Source organism: Bombus impatiens, unplaced genomic scaffold (genome assembly GCF_000188095.3).
Source record: "Bombus impatiens unplaced genomic scaffold, BIMP_2.2 scf_0296, whole genome shotgun sequence".
Lineage (NCBI taxonomy): Eukaryota > Metazoa > Arthropoda > Insecta > Hymenoptera > Apidae > Bombus > Bombus impatiens.
Genome location: NT_176715.1, coordinates 764,713 through 777,947, shown reverse-complemented (window position 1 = coordinate 777,947; position 13,235 = coordinate 764,713). Strand labels below are relative to the sequence as shown.

At 36.0% G+C, this 13,235-nt stretch overlaps 1 protein-coding gene and 1 long non-coding RNA gene across 6 annotated transcripts in view; one reads left to right on the top strand and one right to left on the bottom strand.

Moving 5' to 3' along the window:
* Window positions 1-11,064, top strand: part of LOC100742097 (tetraspanin-17) — a 62,218-nt gene extending 51,154 nt beyond the window's left edge. For 3 of the 4 annotated variants that reach the window (XM_033320367.1, XM_033320366.1, XM_024367139.2), the window contains 2 exons: window positions 5,190-5,306; window positions 7,461-11,064. In XM_033320367.1, the coding sequence (XP_033176258.1) occupies window positions 5,190-5,306; window positions 7,461-7,529 (186 nt within the window). In that variant the 3' untranslated portion in view covers window positions 7,530-11,064. The remainder of the gene's footprint in view (window positions 1-5,189; window positions 5,307-7,460) is intronic. The other variant, XM_024367141.2, reaches the window with a different exon arrangement.
* LOC117151566 lies at window positions 2,691-5,196 on the bottom strand. Of its 2 annotated transcripts, none has more exons than XR_004461588.1 (2): window positions 5,032-5,196; window positions 2,691-4,588 (listed from the first exon to the last, which is right to left on the bottom strand). It is a non-coding gene; the product is annotated as an uncharacterized LOC117151566 (long non-coding RNA). The 2 variants fall into 2 exon arrangements; XR_004461587.1 differs by lacking the exon at window positions 5,032-5,196 and adding an exon at window positions 4,778-4,801.
* Window positions 11,065-13,235: the final 2,171 nt, after the last annotated feature.

The following is a 13,235-nucleotide window of genomic DNA, read 5'->3' as shown; positions in this document are numbered from 1 at the left end:
GCGATTGTGCATTATCACGAAGCAAAGTTACTTTGTGTCGCCTTTTTTGATATTCTGGTCGTTTTTCACGCAAAGCTCGATTCAAATCGATCGTTTGTCGTCGGTAGCGCTCGGTATTAACGGTTTCGCCAGGTTTTAACAGCTCGTAATAGATCACATCCTTCTGATCCCACCAAACACAGAGCATTGTCTTCCAAATTATTTTGGCGTGGTACTGTAACTTGGATTATAAGAGTTCATAGTATGTTTGATTCTAGTTGAATCTAATGCTTCAATCTAAAGGGTATTGTCTTTTTAATCTGCGGTCAAGTAATTGGGTAACTAATGGGTTTTGGTGGTTGTTAACTCTTATATTATATCTGTTTCTTATGTTATATCTGTTTCTGAACTTGGATATTTCTTCTTTAACTGTGGGTATCTCAAGGTCGCGATGTACTGTTTCGTTGGTAACATACCAAGGTGCATCTATTAAGGATTTTAGAGTTTTTGATTTTCATGACTAATGATCGGATTGATTCAGGTCTGGAAAGCTGGTCAGGAAATAAGCATAGCATGGCCTATCCATATGGCAGGAAATTGTTGATTTTCCCACCTTCTGGATCTTTCCCATGGCTTTCAAACGCATGGAGACGACTTCTTGTGTCACGTTTAATCGATCAACGAGTTGTTGTTGCGTTTGAGCGTCATCCTCGTCCAACGATGCTTGCAATTCGCTGTCTCGAAACTTTTTCGGTGGTCTTCCACGTTCTTCGTTTCTCGCGACAAAATTGCCACTTCTGAATTTTTTAAACCGCTCAAAGCACTGTGATTTACCAAGAGCATGCTCACCGTAAGCTTCGACAAGCATTCGATTCTGCAACAGTTTTCTTCAAATGGTAACAGAAAATCAATGCTGTCCGCAAATCGTAGTTTCCAGGCACAAAATTTGACATGTTCAACGCTATTACAAACTACGCTGTTGTATGAAACTTGTATTGTTCCGAGTCGAATGGCAATTGGTGGATGCCACGCCAAAAAAACTGTCGCTCTTTTGAGGCAAACCAGTCATCGAGCCATTTTCGTACATTTTCGTAAGAAGCAAAGTGCTGGTCAGAAAGTGCGTGTCCCATCGACGCAAATAAATAGTAATCGGACGGAGCCAAGTCTGGTGAGTAAGCCGCGTGCGAAAGTATTTCCCAACCGAACGCTTCGATCGTTTCCTTCACCGGTTTTGCTGTATGCGATGGTGCATTATCACGAAGCAAAATTACTTTGTGTCGCCTTTTTTGATATTCTGGTCGTTTTTCACGCAAAGCTCGATTCAAATCGATCATTTGTCGTCGGTAGCGCTCGGTATTAATGGTTTCGCCAGGTTTTAACAGCTCGTAATAGATCACACCCTTCTGATCCCACCAAACACAAAGCATTGTCTTCCGTCCATAGCGATTTGGTCTTGTAGTCGATGTCGGTGGTTCGCCTGGAGCTACCCATGATCTTTTACGCTTAGGATTCTCAAAATATATCCACTTTTCATCGCCAGTCACAATTCGGTGAAGAAATGACTTTCTTTTGTATCTAGTGAGCAACATTTCGCAAGTGGTTTTTCGGTTTTTCTGCTGTCTTTTATTCGGTTCGTGTGGAACCCATTTCCCCACCTTCTGGATCTTTCCCATGGCTTTCAAACGTATGGAGACGGCTTCTCGTGTCACGTTTAATCGATCAGCGAGTTGTTGTTGCGTTTGAGCGTCATCCTCGTCCAACGATGCTTGCAATTCGCTGTCTCGAAACTTTTTCGGTGGTCTTCCACGTTCTTCGTTCCTCGCGTCAAAATTGCCACTTCTGAATTTTTTAAACCACTCAAAGCCCTGTGATTTACCAGGAGCATGCTCACCGTAAGCTTCGACGAGCATTCGATGCGATTCTGCAGCAGTTTTCTTCAAATGGTAACAGAAAATCAATGCTGTCCGCAAATCGTGGTTTCCAGGCACAAAATTTGACATGTTCAACGCTATTACAAACTATGCTGTTGTATGAAACTTGTATTGTTCTGAGTCGAAAATGTTTGTGAGATGTCAAAAAAGACTTTTGGCATCAATGACGCAGTTTAGTGACAACTACATTATCAGCTAGGGCCATCTATAGATAAATTCCGGTTTCATACTTACAGGCCTGATTAGTGTTTAGTATCATAAAATAAACTGTGATTCGACACCGAGATCATATCGAGTATGTATTTATGTGAACTTTATTGTTTATTTCAGCTTGCTGATACTTCTCGCATGTTATGACTCGCCTTGTATATTGTATATACATATATTTATTTCTCCATTCATACATCATAGTTTTTGGATACACTCAATCGTCTTAAGCCTAAATTAAACTTGAACGATAAACGTAAAACCCAGGATCTACAGCCTATACATAGATATCTGCGGTAACAACGTTTCTATGGTTTTTATGACAACTCAGTTCTCTTACCAATTGCTCAGGTTTCCTACCATTCTATCCATGTATTTGTTGCTTTGTGTAAAAGAGGATGATTTAAATATCTTACTGCTTATTCTACGAAAATATGAATCATTTCTTGCAGCTCGAAAGTAAATAATTTCTCCCTAACAATACCTCTTATACAGATACAAATAGTAACAAATGGAGAGATATTTCCATGTTTAAATATCAATATAATTAATCGTAATGGTATTTTCTTTTTGTTAAAAGTTTCATCCAATAATTCTACGCATCTAATCATAAAATCGTTTTTAACTAGATCCACTTTCAACAACTTCAATCTCTCACTTCGTTATGTTCTCAGGTTCTGAAGTACTTTGAAGATACACGGCCACTTGAGAGTAAATCTATCGCGAGTTACACTCGATAGCGTTTGTCGCGAGTGACTCTCGAGAGCAGCTCGCGATAGTTTTACCTTCAAGTGGACGCGTACCTTTACGTCTTCAGCCTCGTCTACACTGACAGACAACTGCCCATAGACAACTTTCCACAGTTAATCTATGCACGTTGTTCGAGAAAAATCGGGAAATAACAGCAGATAAAATGCAAGTTTCCATTGCGATAGAAAATAAGGGACAACGTCTATGGACAGATGTTGGAAGAACGTGGAAACGACAACATGCAGTTCAATTTAATCGTCTGTACGCTGCCAGGCTTTGTTTTGATTTTCTTTCTTTCGCCACCGGTTCGGCAACAATTCTCGCCTTTCTTTCTATTTTCGGACAAACTTTCCGTAATAAAATGTCAAAACCAGTTTTCGACATCCTTACAAAATTCTTAAATCCAAGGCCGTCTTCTAGGCTTATTTCCGCAGGAAGATCGTTTCTATAGTGACAACTATTAATTGCGGATTTTTGTACAAATTCATGTTTTTGAGAATATAATTAAAAAGATATAGGCTCAGTAGGGAATTGTTTTACCTGTCAAGCATTATAGAAAGTGTTACGCTTTGTACATTTCATACATTTCTTCATATTATGTGCATTCTCTGCAATATTGTATTGTCAAATTTCCCACGAATCCATAAAAATCCGCAGTCTACTGACAGTCTTCGAATAAAAATCTCCGAAATAGTTTAACAGTTCTCTGCTTTATCTTCCGCAAATTACAGAATGTACAATGTGCCCCATAAGTCGCGATAGAAACCTTGCTCAAAGACACGGACCTGGACACGCTCCAACTTTATCACCAAAACTGAATCAAATATCTGACACCTGCGGCATTCTAAACTCTATCGGACATATCCTAATCATCTGTGCTAAATACGATATTGCACGACCCAACTAATTTGTCCAATGTGTTACAAAAGGAAGACTCGTGCGAGAAAGTTCTAAGTTTCCCCAAAGATATTGATTTGTACAACATATTATACGTAGGTATGCTCTGTCCCACTGATCATCCTCACCGTAGTCACTAATAATCTCGAAAGGTGCATGTGACCTTAAGCGCACAATAGAAAAAAAAGAGACATAACCGGAGACACTAATTAGGTGCGATTGCTGTAGCTGCAGGTATTATATTTTGTTTATGTCCACTTTCTCGTCTCGTTGGACAGGCTATAAGGGTGTGCGGGTACCCGAAATTATGGGTTGGGGCCGTTGTGGTCGTGCAAAAGGTCGGCTGATACAATATTACGAGTAGCCGGAACCCTCATTAGGCTTTAGCCTTTAGACTGCAACAGACAAACGACATCGTGTGCAGACAGTTTGCATACATGATCCAATGACTGGCAGCGGACACTGTACGAAGACTATTATCTACGGACAGTATCTGTGAGTTTTATCTTCTTTGTTATTTAATTTATACTTTACAATTTATCCAGCTGGACAGCTCTGTGAGTGTAGACGAGATATTCACGATGCATTCAGCAGAAGGTATTTTAGTCGACATGCTGCGGCCAGATTCTCTGGAAACAATATTCCTGTTTTTTGGTAAACGTATTCGGATTACTTGTCACGTCCAAACTCTCTCACGCGTCTTCCGAAAATTCGATCCTGTGTCACCCGATAGCTACGTGACTTCGAGCAGCCAGCTATCCTTGAACGTTTGGATTACTCATTCTCACGAAATCCCGCCTGACCATTCGCAGGCTAAAACTCTGCTATAAAATAGAAATAACGAGATAGAAAGGTAAAATATAAAACGTACATTTAGTATTAGCTGAATTGACTTTGACGATTTTTAATGATACGTTGCTGTTAATGCAAATATCATATGATAACGTTAATTACTAAAGTATAATAAAAATATTGAAAATAATGTATAATATGAATATTATAATTTCGTTTACCATGTAACGTGTACATAAACGTTTCTTGTGATTTAGTAGTAACTCTTTTATGCTTATAAAAATTTGAAATTATGTAAACGAAACGTAGAATCTGATAGAAAAAATTCCATTGGAAAAAAAGAGAGTATGTGGAAATATCTTTTGCAATGTCTTTATGTAAACACGTTACGTCACGAAGTTAAAATGGTTAAAAACGAGTACTATTATTTATATTAAATATTATTATATATATTTATGGCTGACAATGTACATACATATGTATTTATTTCTTTCGTTTTCTGTCCTGTCTATTTTCTCGTTTCACTGCATCTCACGCTGTTTCTACCAAATATTACATTGGACTAACAACTACATTCGCGAGGTTCGAGAGCACAACGGTAAGCCAAAGTAGCCAATCGCCTTTGTTTTGCAGAACTATGAAGTTGCCAAAGTGATTTATGAAAAAGGTTGTATTCAAGCTGGGGAGGAATGGGTGGAACGAAATCTTCTTGCAATTGTCACTGGGGCGGTTACCACGGCATTTGCACAGGTATAATTTATTATTTTCAACATATCTTTATGCTTGCTATTTAATTCATTAATTACACGTTATTTCTGTATCAAATCTGTGTTATTGATAATATTGTACTACATTATTATGATAATGTCACACTGTATTATTACGATAAACGTTAAATGTCAAATATAATACGAGAATCGTCCAGATAGTGATACCTGTTTTGACGTATTAATAACAATGCAAATGCATTTTAAAGATGTTTCTTTATTCGTAATTTTAGCATACGTACTTGGAATATTTATCGTAACGTGAGACGAGCTTTTTACCTTCGTTATACAAGACGATTCCACTAACGTTGGAATGTTGTGTTCTTTACTATGATGAGGTAAATATTGGATTGAAAAAGTAGACTTTCCATGCAATCGTTTGACTGGATTACTTACTGCAATGGTACCACTCTACTGCACTGAAAACACTGTTTACATTATTCCGGTTACGATCCAGTGCTGGATTGGATCATTACAATGTTACTAGACCAATGTAAACGCAGTTTTACGTCCTGAACATCCAGAAAGCGTAAAAGTGCGACAGACGGTACTTCGTTATCGACGGGATGTTCAATTTGCATCGTGATTTTAAACGAACGAAACTTCTACAATATTAGTTATTCAGACACGGAATTTGGTATGATTTGTGTCAACGTATGATTGAAGCTAGCTGGCCCTCTATAAGCACATTGCGTCGTTTTATATGACTTTACTTTCTGGACGACTCTCGTATCTAGACTGCGGATTATTATGTATTTATGATAAACTTGAAAGTGCAAAAATCCATGAAAATAAGGAACTGCATAAAAATCCGCTGATAATATCGATTCTTTCGTTGTTATTTTATTGCTTATCTTGAAAAATTCTTCGAAAACTGAAAGTAAACTATTTTTTATTTTATAGTTCGTACACGTGATGAATTTATTGGATTTGCTATAACGTATCGGCGTTGTAATTCAAATATATTTTGTATTAACCGCATATACATATTTGGGCATGTATACGCATCGAAATGCTTGAAAATGGGAAAACATGTTGCACGAAACCAACAACGGAAGCAATTTGTTACCTACGTTAATTTCTGCCGAAAGATTAATATTCACACGCTCGCTGCTAATAAGATAGCACACGTGTACTATCATTAGATTCTCTTCGAATTTCAGAATTCCTGAAATTTTACAAATAATACACAGGAAACACCTAAATATCATTATTAAATGGTCGCATAAAAAAGCTCCAGACGACAAAATTACACTTGGAGGACCAGATGCAATGACAGATGAAATCTTTTCTGCAAGTAATTTTTTTTTAGGAGACTTGGAGGTTATTTTCTTTTTAATGAAATTACGTATTATTGTGCACACCAGTCTACATGCTTCTTTATCCTTTGTAAAAGCTGTTAAAGTGTTCGTATCTAAAAATTACTATTGCAAAAGATATTTTAACTTGAATTTCGTTAAACTTATTGTATGAAAGACAAAGAAAATCGGAAGACAGAATTGCTTGCAATTTTCCTTGTCTTCTATAGGCAAATTCAACAAAATTAACAGTGTATTCGATATAATATCTAAATATCATTTGATTTTTATATTTCATCTGTAAAAATGAACCTCTACTCCACTTTTTATTAATCTCCGAATTTCGTTATATAATTAAATGCATGATTAATATTCAATTTTCAGGAGGAGAATGATTTACTTTCATAAGTTCAAACAATAGAAAATTCTGAGGCAAATTTGGAAAACAGCGTTCGTAATATCATCACTTTTATCTACTTTGTAATTTTTTGTTGAGTGATCTAATATAGCTTCTGAACAATTCGAATATGAAAGCCAGCGATATAATGTTCAGCTTTACAATGAAATATTATCACAAGATAGTATCTATACCACTCGTCGAGTAATTCTAAATCTATCCCTGAGAATCTAGCGATAGCACACGAGTACTATACTTTTGTCGAGAAGCATATTTCTCAATTACTTGTAACGATTATCATATTACTAATGGCATTTTATATAAGAACACTGGAAGCACAAGTTATTTGCAAGATTATTGTCCATTATTAGATATCACGTATCAATTGAATAATTTTACTGTCGTTAATAAAATGTTAATGAAATTTTTATGTTATTTCCAGATTCTGGGAATCTGTTTCGCTCAAAATCTTCGAGCGGACATATTCGCACAAAAAGCAAAGTGGCATTGACAATTTCGGGCCCCCACGGCGGTCTAGCATCTTATACTAATAGATGCTGATCAGTTGCGTTGATCGAACTGGAAAAGTCGTCGAAGATCTCGAGAACTAACAGACCTTTGACGTAAAAATCGACACAGTTCCACGTGGAAAGTGCAGGATTCAAGATCCAGACGTCCGAACCGAATCGACTAAAGATACAGATATTTTTTCACTCTTCAATTGCTGACACAATTACGAAGACTGCGTACTTCGACGAGCTTCGTGATTTCGTGCAAATACATCACTCATGATCACGTATAAATGTTTATAACTAAAGTCTCGACGTTTTATCATTCAACGTTTATATTGCATTTTATAAATTGACAAGCGAATCGTTAAGCGACGAATCACGTTTAAAGGACGATCAAAGTTCCAAAGTTTCAGTGATAATTATCATTATTAAATTATCACAGCAGCGTATCATTTAGTTTATAATGACGATATAGCTCAGCTTAATGCGGCAACTTGTTGCATATCCTCAACTATTTTATTGCCAAAATGACGCGAAGAAAACGGTGTCAAAGTTCCATCGCTGTTTCGTTTTATTTCTGTATAAACTTATGGCGAATTTTATGACAAACCAGAACCGTTATCAATCAAACCTTAGATTCTTACATTGCAATTACAATTATTGCTCTTCCTTATTGTTCTATGTTAAGGGATTATTCGAGCTGATCGGATTGAACACTTCTTGTGAGTTTACGTGCTTTCAAATATTGCGAACAATCTATGTTTAATTTATGTTTTTGCGTACTTTATAATCAGGCTGAGGATTTTTATACATTTCTGCGAAAAAGAACGCAGAAATGCATAGAATGCATATACCCAAAGTAGAGTACTCATTATATTTTCTAATAGATAAAACGAATCTCTATTGACTCTCTATTACTACGAAAATATAAATTTGCATAAAATCCATAGCCTATTTATACTCGCAACAATGACAAGTAGCGCGCTGTATTTTAGTTTAAGGCACTTTCATACATCATCGTTTCATCGTTATAATACAAGAAGCGTATGAGCAAGAAGAAGAAAAATAAAGAAATTTGCTTTGAAGAAGCAAATCAATTGTAAAATACGATTCGTTCGAGGACTATAAAATGCGTAAATTAACAAATCGTCGAAAGTAATGCGTGTATTTGCAGCGAAAAGAGTGTTGTTCAACTTATCAGTAGACTGCGAATTTTTGTGCAAATTCAAGTGTTCCAAAATACAATAGAAACTGTAGAACTTGTGAAGAATATCAGTTTACATACAAAGTATTATAAAAAAGCCCTATGCTTTGGATATCTTACATATCTTTTCATATTACGTGCATTCTGAGCGATTTTACATTTTCAAATATCCCATAAATGCATAAAGGTCCGCAGTCTACCCATCAATTTTCTCAAACCTTGCGCAAGCCATTTTCGTATTTTACGGTCTACTGGACGTTCCTTGATACTCGGTTTGCGCCTGTCATAATTATAATTTGAGCGAACAAGGCGGAAAAAGACGTTGCCTCGGACTTTTCCGATTCTTCGTCGAGATCGATACCGTTCTTCTGTTCTTGACGAAGGGAAAGTCGATGAGTTCGGATAAGGCGCGTAGAAACGAGAGAAAGGGACAAAGAGCAGAGAGCAGAAGAGACAAATAAAGCAGAATAATGCCTGCTCGGTTTACGAGGAACGGTGTGTCGAGGCATTAAAGTCGATTGACGTGATGTCGTGGGGGCGCGGTGAACACGACTGAGCTCACCGCACAGCAAATTCTTGTGGCATGGCCACGAGAGTAAAAGCCATATAACACGCAAGTGTACAATAACCTTCTGTTGCTCCAATTGATCGTTAAAACGGTTGCTCGAGCCACATTGAACATATTGATCCTGTGCTACATGCCGACACGTTCCCTCCATCGGTAGGCCAGGTGCCTGTCGTATCGTATATGCTGCTGTCACGTGGCTAAATTATATCGACGAGAGACAGTAGCGGTGCTAGTTACTCTATGAATTAAAAAATATTGGCCCCTTAATTAATATGGACCAGTATGCAGATTCGTTCATTAACTGCCAACATTACACTCTGACACATCCTTTCTTCATTTTTTGACAAACAGGGCAAATATGTGTCAGAGTATCTCAACTAACAGCGAACACATGCGGTGACTAGTAGTATATGTATATATTCACTGATTCACTTTTATATTTTACCTTCTAAAATGCCGTATCGGCTTCTTTTGCGTTGATTCTGTTTTACCGACTTGATCCACTGATTCGTGTAATTTGGTTCCTAAAGTTCGTTTTACATACTTCTCTAGTTTCCCGGTTGTACTTTCCTCTTTTATTTTCTCTTTTTCTTTGTTATTCCCCGTTCAAGCAGTGTATTTTTATAACAGCGCAAGTACGTTTAAACAGTGCGTTTTCCTTCTCGAATAGATAAAAATGGTTTGCGGCTCTAAAACAACAATGCCATGCTTGTAAATATTCAATGTATACATGCATACATTTGTACATACAGAGTGTTCTAGTTCTTTTTGGGAAGACGATGCTAGCGTGTTTCACAAGTGAAGATAAGAAAAATAAGTAAATGTTTACTGAAAAGTTATAACTGGATTGCGGATTTATATACATCTATGGAAAACTTTAAAGTGGAGAAATATATAAAATGCAGGTAATATATAATAAATGTTCAAAGTGAAGTAATTGTTATCTTTTATGGGTAAAACAGATGTTTATGTAGGTTTCATTGCCTTAGGTATGTAAATAAACATATGAAATCGCATACAAATCCGCAGTCTAGTTACAACAAATATACAGAATGATAATTGGTAATTGCTTCCTTTAAATGTAATAGTTAAACGAACATCAGTGTAAGCACTGGATGAGTTCATTTCTTGAGTTCCAAGATAGGATATTCCGCTGTTGAACTTTTATTTAAAAGATACGCGCAAAAACTGCTACAGAAATAGTTCATAATGTATTCACTGAATTGAAAAAGAACCGACAAGAAACTCGCAATGCAAAAGTGTTTGTAATTCAATAATTTCAAGTGGAACTAACATAGATTCCGCGAATCTGTTTCTACTTTATCGATCGAAAAACTGGAGCGTTGTTACTTCGTAATTTTGTTACAACTTCCCAAAAAATTATTTGTCACGCTACGTTTAGAACTCATAGACTCTTCGCAGCGTATGCTCGCATCGTTTTGCAGAAAAACTGAGACATTCTATATATCTGTAAACGTACCAAACGGAGCGTTCGTATCTTTTGCGTTCCTAATTCTCACGCGAACGAATGAAGAAAGAAGGAAAAGCGTCAAACTCTCTACGCTAAAAGACAAAATAGAAAAATGCATAGGTACTAAGGCGAAGCAAAAGAATGTTTAAAAATTTAAAAACTAGGATCTTCGTAAGAAGTATCCAATTTGTTTCGTCGAATTTCAATAATTCCCGGATATAACTTAAATTAACTAAACTAAACAATAAATTATAGTTGTTTATAAATAGCAACCACTTGTTATTCCTTGAATTAAGATGGATCATTTGCAAAATTAAAAGAAGAAATGTTATCGTTTACAGGAAATCAATGTTGCTAGAAAAGAGTAGCGTACTCGTTTTACACGATGTTTAACTGTTGTTCAAATAACCGAAGGAAACGTATTATACATTATGGATTAGGTTTGCTGTAAACCAGGCTTGTAGAGTGAACAATACTTTAAAAGATATATATTTCCAGAAAATAGTAATAATAATGAAAGAGAGAATACAAATATAAAGGATACTTGCGAGAATGACAATCATATCGAAATATAAAACAACAAAATGTAACTTACAATGTCTTGTAATATTATATTAAATTGCGTACGTGTTTGAATCGTTTCTCACACTTGTAACTAAAGCAGTTAGTTTCAATGAACATATGCAATAATTCTAGTCCGTCCGTTTGGTACATCAATCTCGGATATGAATTAAACTTTTCAATTGATCGCAATAACGGGACGTGTCGGCACCACACATTGGTCCAACTTGTGTGCAAATTCTCGAAACAGCAAATTATTTCGTTGAGACGTTTGAAAAAAAGGGTGAAGGATCGGGAAATAAATCAATGAAAATACGTCTGAAAATTCGATCGGTTGTCGAAAGATTGGTCTTTACGTATAATTTAGCGAAGGAACAACAATTATATGAAAGTATCGAGTCCAAACTAGTGATAGCATTTAAACATAGCAAAGAGCGGCTGGCCCGCGAACTTGGTGTTTTCAGTTTCAATGAAAATACTGTTTCATAGAGCGGAGTATCAAGAGATATCTTTAATCTTGATTTTCTTGTTGTTTCCCGAAATAATTTTTATACGAATATGTACATATGTACATATGCATTAAGATGATTCTTAATCTTACAAATAATTGATCTGAACGAGAATTATTTCTCTCTCATCTCGCGGAATTCTTCTAATCTGTGATATAATAATAAATGAGCCAAATCGGTTGACTCGACGAAACAGAAAGCGAAAAATCTTGATGAACAGCGACCAAGTGCTTTGGCATTAAAATATCGAAAATTTTAAAAACAGGGTATAACCACTTTGGCCTGTGAACGACTCAAATAATGCCTCGATAATTCAAACACGATTGGATAACAATGAAGTGTACTCGAAAAGTATCCAAATTTAAACAATATGATATTTTAACACGTAATCCATACTCTTTCACTGCGTTGTTCAAAACTTTTAGTGCTTCTACTGTTTTTAAATCTTTCTCAAAGCTATAGCTATAAGACTTTTAAACTAGACTGACGAGCCCAAGGCTGAAGTATTTATGCGTTTTATTAAACAGGATTATGGAGATCTAGAAGCAATATTAATTGCAAATTGTGATACCGCTTGAATAAAAGGACTTCCAAACTGCTACAGTTAAATTTGGAAACTTCTGGAATACATTTTGTAACGTTTCGATCAAACTTATGGCATTAAAATGATAGTTGTTCATAGATTACAATAATTCCGGTGCATGAGAGCAAACGATTTCCAATGAAACATAAGAACCAAGTACATCATACGAGATGGTCCGTATAAAGTATTATGAGTTGTTTTCCAGAGGATTGTTAGACATAGTCGCCACACATTTTCTATTTAATAATTCACCTAATTTAATATTCATGGATGAAGGAAACTCTGTCGTTAAATGATCCTAAAGAGAAAATAGTACCATGACTGTGATAAGAGAAACAATGGAAGAAGAGAAGAGAGAAGAGAAGAGAGAGAGTGTGTGTGTATTTGACCACAACCTGTTAGTGAACTCATCTGTTAGGCTACCTACTATAACTGAAAGCGATACAATAAGATCACAAAATCGGCCAGTGGTTAAAGTTTACAGTTTTGATCACCGCAATCATTAATTTTAAATGTATTGGGCTCATAAGGACCCTAGGGCTTCGTTTATGATCAGTCAGGCGATATCAATTCTAGAACTACTTCTTCCTCTCTAAAAAGAAAAATAATCTCCTTATTTATAATCTCTATTCCGGTTTTATGACTCATTGTACGACACGTTGAACTAAATGATATGAGAAATAGATTTTAAAAAACATAGGTGTAGCATACACCTACTAGTTGCGTCTAGATCAATAGACAGGCGATATCAACTCTAAAACTATTCCTTCCTCTCTATAAAAAGAATATGTCTCTCTATTTATAACTTC